Source organism: Populus alba, chromosome 10, assembly GCF_005239225.2.
Source record: "Populus alba chromosome 10, ASM523922v2, whole genome shotgun sequence".
Lineage (NCBI taxonomy): Eukaryota > Viridiplantae > Streptophyta > Magnoliopsida > Malpighiales > Salicaceae > Populus > Populus alba.
In genome coordinates this window covers 17,126,523-17,138,704 of record NC_133293.1, presented here as the reverse complement: position 1 = coordinate 17,138,704, position 12,182 = coordinate 17,126,523, and the positions used below count along the sequence as shown (strand labels likewise).

General features: G+C 33.9%; 2 protein-coding genes across 3 annotated transcripts; one reads left to right on the top strand and one right to left on the bottom strand.

Annotated features, from left to right (window-relative positions):
- Positions 1–132: 132 nt before the first annotated feature.
- On the bottom strand, positions 133–1,010 carry LOC118043143 (uncharacterized). The gene has a single exon (XM_035051005.2). The coding sequence runs from the start codon at positions 886–888 to the stop codon at positions 313–315; it is 576 nt and encodes a 191-aa protein (XP_034906896.1). The 5' UTR covers positions 889–1,010; the 3' UTR covers positions 133–312.
- Positions 1,011–3,891: 2,881 nt separating this feature from the next.
- On the top strand, positions 3,892–11,924 carry LOC118043139 (splicing factor U2AF-associated protein 2). Of its 2 annotated transcripts, none has more exons than XM_035050998.2 (15): positions 3,892–4,074; positions 4,587–4,697; positions 5,104–5,238; positions 5,377–5,502; positions 5,578–5,810; positions 6,814–7,020; positions 7,334–7,426; positions 7,501–7,539; positions 8,411–8,500; positions 8,586–8,688; positions 8,882–8,962; positions 9,503–9,579; positions 9,800–9,880; positions 10,566–10,657; positions 11,614–11,924. In XM_035050998.2, the coding sequence occupies exons 1-15, from the start codon at positions 4,011–4,013 to the stop codon at positions 11,735–11,737; spliced, it is 1,656 nt and encodes a 551-aa protein (XP_034906889.1). In that variant the 5' UTR covers positions 3,892–4,010; the 3' UTR covers positions 11,738–11,924. The 2 variants fall into 2 exon arrangements, with proteins under 2 accessions (XP_034906889.1, XP_034906890.1); XM_035050999.2 differs by having other exon boundaries at positions 4,057–4,074; positions 4,990–5,238.
- The last annotated feature ends 258 nt before the right edge of the window (positions 11,925–12,182 follow it).

Sequence of the window (12,182 nt, the reverse complement as noted above, 5' to 3'; positions counted from 1 at the left end):
TTTCTTTAAATAACTCCCGGAAACGCTTGGAAGAACAAAAAACAGCTAATAAAAGAGTTCGATTTTTTTTTAGTAAAATATTGAAATTCAGATTTACAGCACCCGTGATAACATCGTTCCATCAACCAGTGGTACAAAACAAATGAATTTAAGCACAATCCATTATATGTATACATCCATAAAAAGCCAATTCAAACAATATCCAAAAAGTTGATACTTGTATAATTGAATGAACAAATAAAGAATTTTGTGGCAGCAGCACCACGAACATAGTACTCGAAGAAACATCCAGAAAATCCAAACCCAAATTAATTAAACTTGGAAAGGCCATGGCCAATCTTTCAAGTCCTCGTCTTGCTGCACCTTAGCACTCCTCCTTATAGCAATATCGCCACCATTATTAGCATCACCTTCCACATATGCATAGTACTTCAAGAAAAATGCAAGAGTAAGCACGACCCACTCCAAGCAAAAGATCACCACACACAACCCACCAGCAAGCTTCAATATGACCTCACCATCCTCCTCCCTCACATATGACTTCAAGTTCCCTAGGAAATCCCCAGTTCTAGTAAAAATCAAAACCGATACGGACCCTTGAAATATGGCTGTCAGCACTGTGACCACCATATGTGCAGCATACCACCTGTTAGTCCCGGAAGACGCTGCAGCACATCCTGAAACTGCCCCAGCAATGGTGAAGACATGAAGGAGAATGAGAAAGAAGCCACATATTGAAGGTACTAGGCGAAGCGAAAGGGTTAAGAAGACGCAGCTAGAGGCTGCTCCAAGTAGAATGTAGTTGCAAAACAAGAAAACCCTGTGAGTGTGGTAATGGGATTGGGACACTGACGAATTGGTGCTGCCTAGAGTGATACTGGCACCCATTTGCTGATTTTTTTCTGAGAGTTGATGAGACCCTTTTGGAAGTTTGATGATTTTTTCCAAGTGGTTTTTGCAAGTGATTCTGAAAGTTCTGTTAGAGACTGGTTTGTGTGTAGGCTTGAGAGAGAGAGAGAGTTAATATAGGGAGGGGTTTTCTGGGTGCAACGGTCATATTTGGAAATGTGACCGTTAGAGGGGAATCAAGGGATCCCACCCCAGAAATGATCCGTTTGCTTTTTAATCGCTGTGTACACATAGCCCGTGGGATCCTAGGTGGTTTTTGGGAATTCCATGTAGCTGCTGTTCGGAATGGTATTATGGTTATTTTTTTAAAATATATATTAAATAATATTTTTTTATTTTTTAAAAATTATTTTTAATATCAATATCTTAAAATCAAAATAATCTAAAATATATTAATTTTAAACAAAAATATATAAATTTTTTTAAAAATATTATTAAAATATAAAAACAAACCAGACTGAAATAAAGTGGTCTGGATAGCCGTAGAGTGGATGGTTCAAAACAGAGGGTCAAGAACACTCCACCGAGAATTTAAAAAAAAAAAAAAGAAGACGCCGGGCCGGTCAGAATATTAACGTTACGACTTTCAAAGGGACAAGAACGCATGTAGTGTAACTTCACGGATTAGATTAGAAAGCATGCAATGTAAACAAGGACATGTTCTAAAGAAAAATTGTAATGTTGGTATATCAAGTTTCAGTTTTTCTTGACGGGGTACATGAATCTTAATTTTTCGTTTTAGTATACCAACTTTTTTTATTTTGCAAATCAAATATTTTGATTTTATCATTAATTTATTTATTAGTTCGAATACTTATAAAATAGTACGTGGCCTCAATATAAATGACTTGCCATTAATGAAAAGAATTTTCATTTTAGAAGAGAACTCGTTTTTTATTATTAAATATAAACTTATTTTATAGGGTACTTTTTCCTATAACAAAATGCAGCGTAGAAAATAAAATTATAACGATGTAATTGAAAACTGTTTGTTTTTTTTTTATTATATTATATTTCAAATTAATTTTTTTATTTTCATATCATTTTGACGTGCTAATACTAAAAATAAATTTAAAAAATATAAAAATATTATAAATAAATATTTGATTATAATTTTTTAAAAATAATTATTATCATATTCTTAAATACCCATAGAGCTTCACAAGAAAAATAAAACGTCCATGTGTGAAGAAATGCATTTTGGATATGCAAATTTTCTAGCGAGTGCGAGCACACAGAAGAGCTTTGTGTTCATAAAGGAGCATCATTTTTAATTCAAACAATTCAGGGTATGGAGTATGAATTTATATTTAGTTCATGTTTGTTTCCTGAAAAGTAGTTTTTGAAAAACTATTTTCCAAACTTTTCTGTGTTTATTTGTCATTAGAAAAGTTGGTCAATGGAAAACACTTTCCGGTCAACGAAAATCAACGAAAAACACTTTCCAGTCAATTTCAGTCAAAGAAAAATTTAACTTGGTTTTCAGGAAAGTGTTTTTCCTTTAGCTGTGTTTGTTTTCCGGAAAGTGGTTTCTAGAAAATCATTTTCCAAACTTTCTTGTGTTTGTTTGTCAATATAAAGGTTGATCAATGGAAAACACTTTCCAGTAAAAGAAAAATCTGGCTTGGTTTTCAGGAAAGTGTTTTCCTGTAAAATTTGAGGGGAAAACACTTTCCGGAAGTTGTGAAAAATTTAGAAATGTCATTATTTGCTGATTATATTAAATTTAATCCTCAAACTTTTGATTGCTATATATATTTTGTTTTGAATATTTATTTTTCAATTTCATCTCTTAAAATTTTATTTTTATATTAACTTTGGTCCTTATTTTTATAATTGTTATTTGCTATTTGCTTTTTCCTTATCATATTTTTATTGAAATTTTTTATCTATCAAATTTGGTCCTCATTCTTTTGATTGTTACTTATTTTATTTAAAATAATTTTATGAAATGTTGATTATTATTATTTTAATTTCTTCATCTTTTATTTTTTTTTTAATTTTTTAGATTTGATCTCTATTATTTTGATTATTATTTATTTTATTTGAGATAATTTATGAAATTATATATTTTTTTCAATTTCATTCTCATTCAACTTTTTAATTTGTAAGACTTGTTACTCATTATTTTAATAAACTTGAGAAAAATAAAATATTAATAAATTATTTTCTAACTTATTTTCCATGACATAACCAAACACTGAAAAGTATTTTTCAACTTATTTTCCATTACATTACCAAACATTGAAAAATACTTTTTCAAAATTCACTTTTCAAAAAAAAATTATTTTCAAGCAAACAAACAGAGTCTTATATCATATTCCTTGATCTCCCTCCCTAAACAATTATTGGAAAACAGCTCATTAATTTATTTTCTTTTAAAATATTATCGAAACGAGTAATGGAGTACAAACCACTCTCTCTCTCTCTGTTTTTTTTTTAATAACGAGCTTGAAGAACTCTATCAGTACTTTGTAAAAATTCGAAAGAGGAAGGAATATGTATTGTAGGAGTACTTTGGTGATACAGTACAAGTACAACGATGCAGTTTGGCATTCCGGTAATTTTTTTACTGGGTTTTTAAAAAATGTTTTTTACTCTTTAAGATAAATTTTTATATAAAATAATTTTAAAAAATTAATATTTATAAACTAAAAACAAGTTATTTTAAATGGTCAAAATGATTCTTCTATGTGTCTAAGAGAGTTTTTGAAAATATAATAGATTTTTTTTTCAAAAGTATTTTTTTTAGAAATATATTAGAATAATATATTTTTTATTTTTTATAATGTTTTTATTTTTAATATTAGCATAATAAAATAATTTTAAAAAAATTAATTTGTTCTTTTTAAATTTTAACAAAAAAATATAAAATAAATTCAACTTTAATTTAAAAAACTACCCGAAAATCAAAAGCTATCGTACTCCCAAACCGCATCTGTCAGTTTAACCCACAGGACATCCTTATGCTCAAAGTCGGACAAAACAACTGTCACATCCAAACAATACGATTCCTGTCCACCTAGGCTCCCTCCACTCTTCTGCCCTTTTTTCATCGTCTCCAATAATAACAGCAGCACACTGCAATAAAAAGAAAAACGATGTCGTCTCAGGAAGATTCCTCCGTCGATCTCCAAACCCAGCAGCAACAACAACCATTCTCCGGTTAGCACTGACACTTGCTATATAAATATAATAGCTTCTCGTACAATTTTTTTTAATGTTATAATATTTCTTCAGAGAACCGATTTTTTTTTGTTTTCATGTATCGTTACTACTTGTGTAAGAGGTTTAACTAGGTTGAATGTTGTCAATTAGGGTTCTGTTCTAATCTGGGTTTTACTAGTTGTTGCGGATATCTTCTGGTCGTTTTTTTTTCCTAGGATAGCTTAAACACATAAAAAAGTTTGTGGCTTTATTTATTTTTATGTGTGTAATTGCGTGTATAAATAATGGGTTTTAATTCTAGGCAATGGTTTTGATTGTTTTATGGTTTTAAATTGCGTTGACATTGATGGGCTCTGTAATGCTACGGGAAATGTTGTGAGGAATTATAGATAGGAAAAATATTGTGGTTTAAAATAGTTTTCATGTAATCATGTTTATGCTTGTATTTATGTTTTCTTGCATGCAACTAAAAGGAGGTGAAATGGGATTCTCTTCTTTTTACCGTACAGGTGCAGGAAATGGATATGATGGCAATTACAACACAGTTGCGGAAGTTGGATGGTATATACTCGGTGAAGATCAACAACAGGTTGGACCTTATGTGTTTTCTGAGCTACGTGGTGAGTTTAGTTCTGTATTTCATTGAATGCTGTTTTTAAGTTATTTAGGTTTCAAAGTATGGAATAATTGTCTTGAAACCTTGTGCCATTCTGTTAAAAAAAAATAAAGAATAAAAAGGAGCATGCTTGAATTGTTTTGGTGAAAGACTGGAAAAAAGGGGGCTTGTAACTTTTTTTTTGGTTTATTATGTATTGACATTTCATTTGTTGGTTTATTATGTATTGACATTTCATTTGTGGGAGCTTATAATTTACTGGAGAATTTTTTTTTCTCTGCTTTCTGGAATTTCAGTTCTACCAGTAACCAATAGCAAGGTTTCAGGACAATTGTTTCACCTGTAACATGTTCAATTGGTCTAATGAGCTATTGAACCATCTCCTTTGCTTATTTGCTTCGCCTGGACAGAGCATTTCTTGAATGGGTATCTCTTAGAAAGTACACTTGTATGGTCCGAAGGAAGAAGTGACTGGCAGCCATTGTCTGCAATCCCTGAGTTGATGTCAGGAACTTCTCAACAGGGATCTGATTATTCCAGAGCAGGTGATGAGTCTCCTTTTCTTCCTGTTTATACTGTCTGTATATCTTTACTCATATGTAATGCAATTTTGTATTTTCACAAGCATGTTTATCATTTCCATCTTCTGAATGGGGGCTCTTAACCTTGGATGTTTCATGCAGCACTCTCTTACAATGATAACGAGGGGGAGAAGTTGCAGGAGGTCAGAGAGGCCACTTTGGGATCTGTTGGATTGAGAAATGGATCCCATTCTAACAATGAACAGAAAGCCAATTATTCTACTTTAGGTGAAGATTCTTTCCCCCCATCTTTTCTCCTCTTGCTCCTAGAAAAGACTGTCTTACACTTTGTTCTGTCTGCAGTGTCTTCCAAAGATGATGAGGATGAGTTTGAGAAATGGCAAAGGGAGGTAAAAGAGGCAGAAGCTGAGGCAGAAAGGTTAAAAAATGGATCTCTTCCTGGCAACACCGGAGATGATTTCGGGATAGATGATTCTGATAGGATTCTGTCACCACCAGATGGTGAGGATGAATTCACAGATGATGATGGGACTACATACAAGTGGGATGGAAGCCTTAGAGCCTGGGTTCCTCAGGTTGGTTGTCATTTTGTAGCTTTTGGAGGGTTCATTTTCATTCCGATGTTAGTTCAAGAACTGTTAAAACTTTATTTTCAAATTCAGTGTTAGCATTATTTTTCTGGCATTCATATATTAACCTTATTATTTTCTTAGAAGTTCATATACATGCATATGTAAACATATATCCATGCACCTCTGAGGGATATGAAGTGGCTAGGGATAGGTTTGGGTTGTGTCATTTGCAATCTGTTGATTATTTCTTATCATTAGTGTTTATGGAGGGAGTTATCACTTTTTCTATTTGAAGCTTTTTGAGATGATTTATTTTCTGATTCTTGATATCATTACTAATCAAATGCAGCATTGCTGAATTCTTGGGTTGCGGGCTTGATGAATGGCCTAAAAGTGTATCGGATTTCCAGTGCAGGGCAATTGTAGGACTAATTAGGTTTTTGTATCTAAAGAGCAATGGGGTTTAGGCTCGAGTGATATGATTAATAGGGTATGTAAGAGCAATTGGACATGGAGGATTCCTAGGGAAGAAAGCATACCCTTTGGTGGCCCATTCTATGAAGCCAAGATTATCTTCTCAATAGATAATATCATAAAAATTATCACTCATTGCCAACCTAAATTTCAACGTCTTAAGAAAGTTAATTTTGTATCATGTGATCAGCACTTCCTGTTCGAAAGGCAGTCTCTAAGGATCATCTCTGTGATCATGGCAAGTCAGAGATCTCTTCTGAAACTTTCATTGCTATCTTTCTGGATTTCTTGGTGCTATCATGGTGGTTTTTTTTTTTTTAAAAAAAATAAATGTTGAGGATACCTTGTTATGGTTTTCTTGCCTCTCTATCACATCAAAAAGCCTAAATTTTTTCCTAGTGATGCATTGAAAAGGTTATGCTACTTTTCTTTTCTCCATTTTTTTTACCATTGTTTTATTTGGCCTATCTTCTTACTGATATGATTGAAATGGTGATCACAATCTTCTGGTCATAATCTACTGATCCTCTAGGATAATCTATCAAGTGTAAGTGGGCAGTATGGGGTAGAACAGATGACTTTCCATGAACAAGAGGAGGTATTTCTGAATGTAAATGCTGCTGATGCCTCTCTGAAGGATGAAGCCAATGGTACTGGTGAAGTAGTAGAATCACAACGTAGTGACAAGAGGAAATTACAAGATGAGCAAGCTGATAAGGACAAGCAAGCTGATAAGAAGGTATCTTATTTCATATCTTCTTTTGTCATACAACTATTGAAGATGGAACTTGCCTCTTTTCTAGTAACCTTGTTTATGCAAGTTGGTTTTAAGAACGACTGACAGTATACCACTGTAGCCTGCTGTTCCCATTATTATCAAATATTTTCATGGGTTTTGGGACTATAAAAATTGAATATACAACAAAATTAATTACAACAAGAATGAAGGTACAGCAGCTTACACGATGACTTTTTGGGATATTTGTTGTTTGTCTCTTAATTTGGATAGTATGTTTTTGGCTGTGCTTACCTCCTTGTTATGTATCTTGCAGGAAGCCAATAAGGCCCCTGATAGTTGGTTTGAATTGAAAGTCAATACACATGTTTATGTAACTGGGTTGCCCGATGATGTCACTGCTGAAGAAGTAAGTTATTTGCTGTCTAATCTTGTGTTATTGTTTTATCTTGGCTAGAAACTAATTTTAGAAAAACATTGCAGGTGGTAGAGGTATTTTCCAAGTGTGGGGTAATTAAGGAGGTATTGTTTGTATTTTACAGATTTTCGTAATCTAACCATGGTTGAAGTCTTGACTTACCTTTATCCTGTGATAGTCTAACTTAGGCCAGGCTCAGCAGCGCAGGAAAAGAATCTTGTTAAATAATCATTAGTCTTTCAATTAAAAAATGTCTCGCAAATCTGTTGGTTAATGTAGCAGAGTATGTTCAACTATCATCCTATATGATGTGAATTCAATAATTCAGTAATCATGTGCTACATACATGCACTAGAGAATAGAGATGAAAAAATTTCAAAAGAAGAGAGCATTAAAGACAAGGCTAATTTGTTTTGTATATTCCTGAAAGGCTTTTAAAATGTCAGGTGAAGTCATCTCCACAAAGATAAGACTGGATATGGTTATTTATTTTTACAATTAAATGATACAATTAATGCTTTGTTGTTGTTGTATAATGATAAAATTAAAGAGAATTTGTGCATATGGTACTTGTAAAGTGCACGCACATATTAAGAGGATGGAAAATACTGTTTTTGTTGCACAACCACCCATCTCTGCAGGTTTAGAGCTGATGCTTTATTATTCTGGACATAGTTGAGATGTCACATCTTGCTGTCTTAAAATCACACTTGCTAGCTGGCATTTATGTTCCAGTATGATACCTTCAGAATCATAAAATTAATCTTTTAGGCTATAATACTGTTTAATGTTTAATCAACCTCACACTATTTATTTTTTCACTTTCAGTCTCCATGCATTAGCAGAAGGTGAAATGGATTTTTTTTATGGTTCTCGTTTTTGTGTGCATTTGCTTCTCAGACTTGTGATGTTTAATCCTAGAAAAATTTTCATTGGGAATTGCACATCTAAGAAACCAAGTTATGAAATTTGTAGGATCCTGAAACAAAAAAGCCTCGCGTGAAGATCTACGTTGACAAAGAGACTGGAAGAATAAAGGGAGATGCTCTAGTTACATATTTGAAGGTAATTGCTTTACTGTGTTACTGTACTTGCAACACGAAACAGACAAGATTCGTATCTCAGAGTATACGCAAGTTTTGTATGGTAGGAACCCTCAGTTGATTTGGCTATGCAAATTTTGGACGGGACACCTTTACGTCCTGGGGGCACAATTCCTATGTCGGTCACCCAAGCCAAGTTTGAGCAGAAAGGTAACAAACGCAAATCGTTATGTTTCAAATTTCCAGATTGCAATACCAAGGAGGATTCTTGTTACCGTTGTTTGCATATTGATTAGTACATGAATAATATCTCTTATGTTCCGAAGGATTTTCAATTATTTTATTTGCATCTATTTATTAAAAGCTGTGCACTTTTAGTGAGCCTTCTTCATGATACATGCAGGGGACAGATTTATAACCAAACAAGTAGACAGCAAGAAGAAAAGGAAGCTGAAAAAGGTTGAGGACAAGATACTTGGTTGGGGTAGGTTCTTGTTCAATCTGAGGCATTGAATATAATTCAGTAGATGTGGCAGAAAAGGGTTCTTAGTGAAAGTTACTTTTCTCTATCCCTCTCTTGTCTGAAATTAAATAAATATACTCATATGACATTGCATAATATCCATGATTTAAACCACCACTCCGTCATTAAGAAGTTTTGATTGTGAAAGGGTCAATTCCAGCTATTTTTCTTTGGCTTGTTCAAATCAAGGAGGAATATCTGTGTTTTATTCCTTCAATACATGAAAATACAATTTTCCTTCAATACAATTTCTGTGTTTTTGTTTTATTCCTTCAATACAATTGAAATAAAAGGCTACGGTAAATCTTGAACCAGGTTTGAGTGGATTTGATGTGGATGAAGGCTTGAAAATTATATGCCGTGCTTTTATTTTCATCTCGAAGTAGCTCTTTTAATTTTGTTCCATGAGTGTTTCTGATTTTTCCTTGAGGATTTTATCTTGAGTTTGTTTTACATCTGATGCCTTGCATGCATCTGAAATCATGTGCTTGTATCCTACAGGTGGCCGCGATGATGCCAAGGTGTCGATTCCAGCTACTGTAGTTCTTCGCCAAATGTTCACTCTTTCTGAAATGAGGGTGAGTGTGGAACCATCTATGGTTTGGATGGGACTTCCTGCAAAAGTATTGTTTGCTTAGATATCTTTTATTGGAGCCTGTTTACTTTCTTCTCAACAAAAAATGTCATCTCATCTCTTTATTTTTCATGGACCCTTAGGTAGGATTGCTGCATTCTGTTTTTGTATATGTAAGTTCAGTGATTTTTGTACCATTATCATATTTGAATTTCTTATTATAGGCTGATGAAAGCTTACGTTCAGAGCTTGAGGTAGATGTTAGAGAGGAATGTGCGAAGCTTGGTCCAGTCGATTCTGTCAAGGTAACTAAAATGTTTTAGCCAGGCATTGCATTTCTAAATACCCTGTTACAAATCATGCTAAAGAAACTAGTCATGCAGTAGAAACTTTGCACTGGTTTGTGTTTAGTGCTGGCTGGTAAATTCTGCATTCTACATGTAATGGTACAGATTTTGTTCATTTCATCTAATTGCACTCTTTCTTGGTACTTGGTAGAGTCCTACATTCTCCAAAACTGATTTCACTGACCTTTTATGAACTCCTGGGTATCCAATTTTATCTTTCATTACTCGGGACCAGTTTGTGCAATTTCAAACATGAATTGAAAATTATTTTCTTCCATCACCACTTTATTTTCAATTAGGCCTGGGCCTAGTTAGCAGGGGAACCTATCAGCCCCCCCCCCCCCCAAAAAAAAAAAAAAAAAAGAAGTAAGATCCTCTCTTCATACAGCCTGAATTCTTTACAAAAGAATTATTTCCCTTTCATGGCAACAGGAAGCTCAGAAGTCGTTATATTACTTTTGTTTGATTTTGCTTGGCTGCCTACTGCCTCTTTTCATATTTCTTCTCTTTGTATTCCTTTACCAATGCATTCTTACCACTTTTGAGTTCCATTGTCAAGTTGCTGTTGACTATATTTTAATTTATGCTCTGCTAATTTTAATTTTCCCCACCTCCTCATATTCTCTTGTGGCTCTGCTTGCAGGTCTGTGAGAATAATCCACATGGTGTTGTTTTAGTGAAATTTAAAGACAGAAAGGATGCTCGAAGTTGCATAGAATTGATGAATGGGCGATGGTATGTTCTGATTTGTTAATTAGTAGTTACTCAAATGACTTAGTTGGACATGAGTGAAGAAATTACCGTCATAGAAATTGACCAGCACGGTAACAAGTTTGGCATGATGATTCCTTATTTTTACTTTTGGATAAGCAGTAATAGTCAGACATCGATAAATTTATGTATACATGGGAAGAGATCTACTGAGACGGGGTTTTCATCAAACTGTCAGATATGATATATATGGATCATAAATGATAAATTCCAAGTGCTTATCTACATAAGTTTTTTGAAATAGAAAATTCATGCAATACAAAATATGAACAATTTGTCACAATATGAAGTGAATACTTTCAATATCAAACCTTCTTGAAATTTGATTTGCTTGAACTAAATTGAATAGAGGACTGCATCTGACGGTGGGTTTGAGGGAAATGGAATTATACTTGAAACATGCATATATGGGGCCCTATACATGCATACAATTTGGTGGTAAAATTACGGTTGCCTTCTTGAGCTCACACTTGTTGTCGTAACTGTGTACGATGCATTATTTACAACACAATGTTGGATGCTAGAACTTGTTCAGTGTTTTTGTTGTTTGCTTGGAAATATTGTTGGGTAGTGCAAATTGCCACCATCTCCAATATCATAGAGTACAGGTGATTATCACGTTGTGAATCGGAAAGAAGCATGCATTCTATGAGACATTCTGTCAGAATAGTGCTGTAGATCAACCCAAGAATGTGTTATCATACAGTACAGGTGATTATCATGTTGTGAATCCGAAAGAAGCATGCATTCTATGAAACATTCTGTCAGAATAGTGTTGTAGATCAACCCAAGAATGTGTTATCAAATGAAATCAATATGGATTAATGCTTTGGCATTTCTCAATCTTTCTTACATCATCTAAATTTTCTAATTACTACTACTACTACTATTATGTTACGGTTTGTCTTGTTGCTATTTAGGTTTGGCGGAAGACAGATAGATGCTAGCGAGGATGACGGATTAATTAATCATGCTTTGGTCCGGGATCATGATGAGGATGCAGCTCGATTGGAGCAGTTTGGTGCTGAACTTGAAGCTGACTGAGTTAACTTTGAAGCTGCAGTTACACTGCTGCGTTCCTGATGTTAATTTTTACCAAAATAGAAGTTGATATCCATGATAAAGAGACAAAAAAGGAGGGGGGAAGAAAAGCTTCCGATGTGATTTCCGATTGTAAATGATAGTGATGTTTTTTAAAATGGATGCCGTGTTTAAAGCTCAACTTTTTCAATGGCTTGTCTCTGATAAAATAATAGTTCTTATCATCTCTGATTGGTTGTACTCGTTGGATGTTGATGGGAGCTTTTGACACATCATCATGTCATGAGGAACTGGTGCAGAACAAAGTGATGCCTCTTGCACCAGTCGATGATTGGTGGAAGTGCCGTAGAACTCCCATGTGGTGTCATGTATGCGCATTCCTGCTGTTCATGTTCTTAACATTCACCATCTATTAGAGGTAAAAAAATCAGCTTTGTTTGAATCTCAG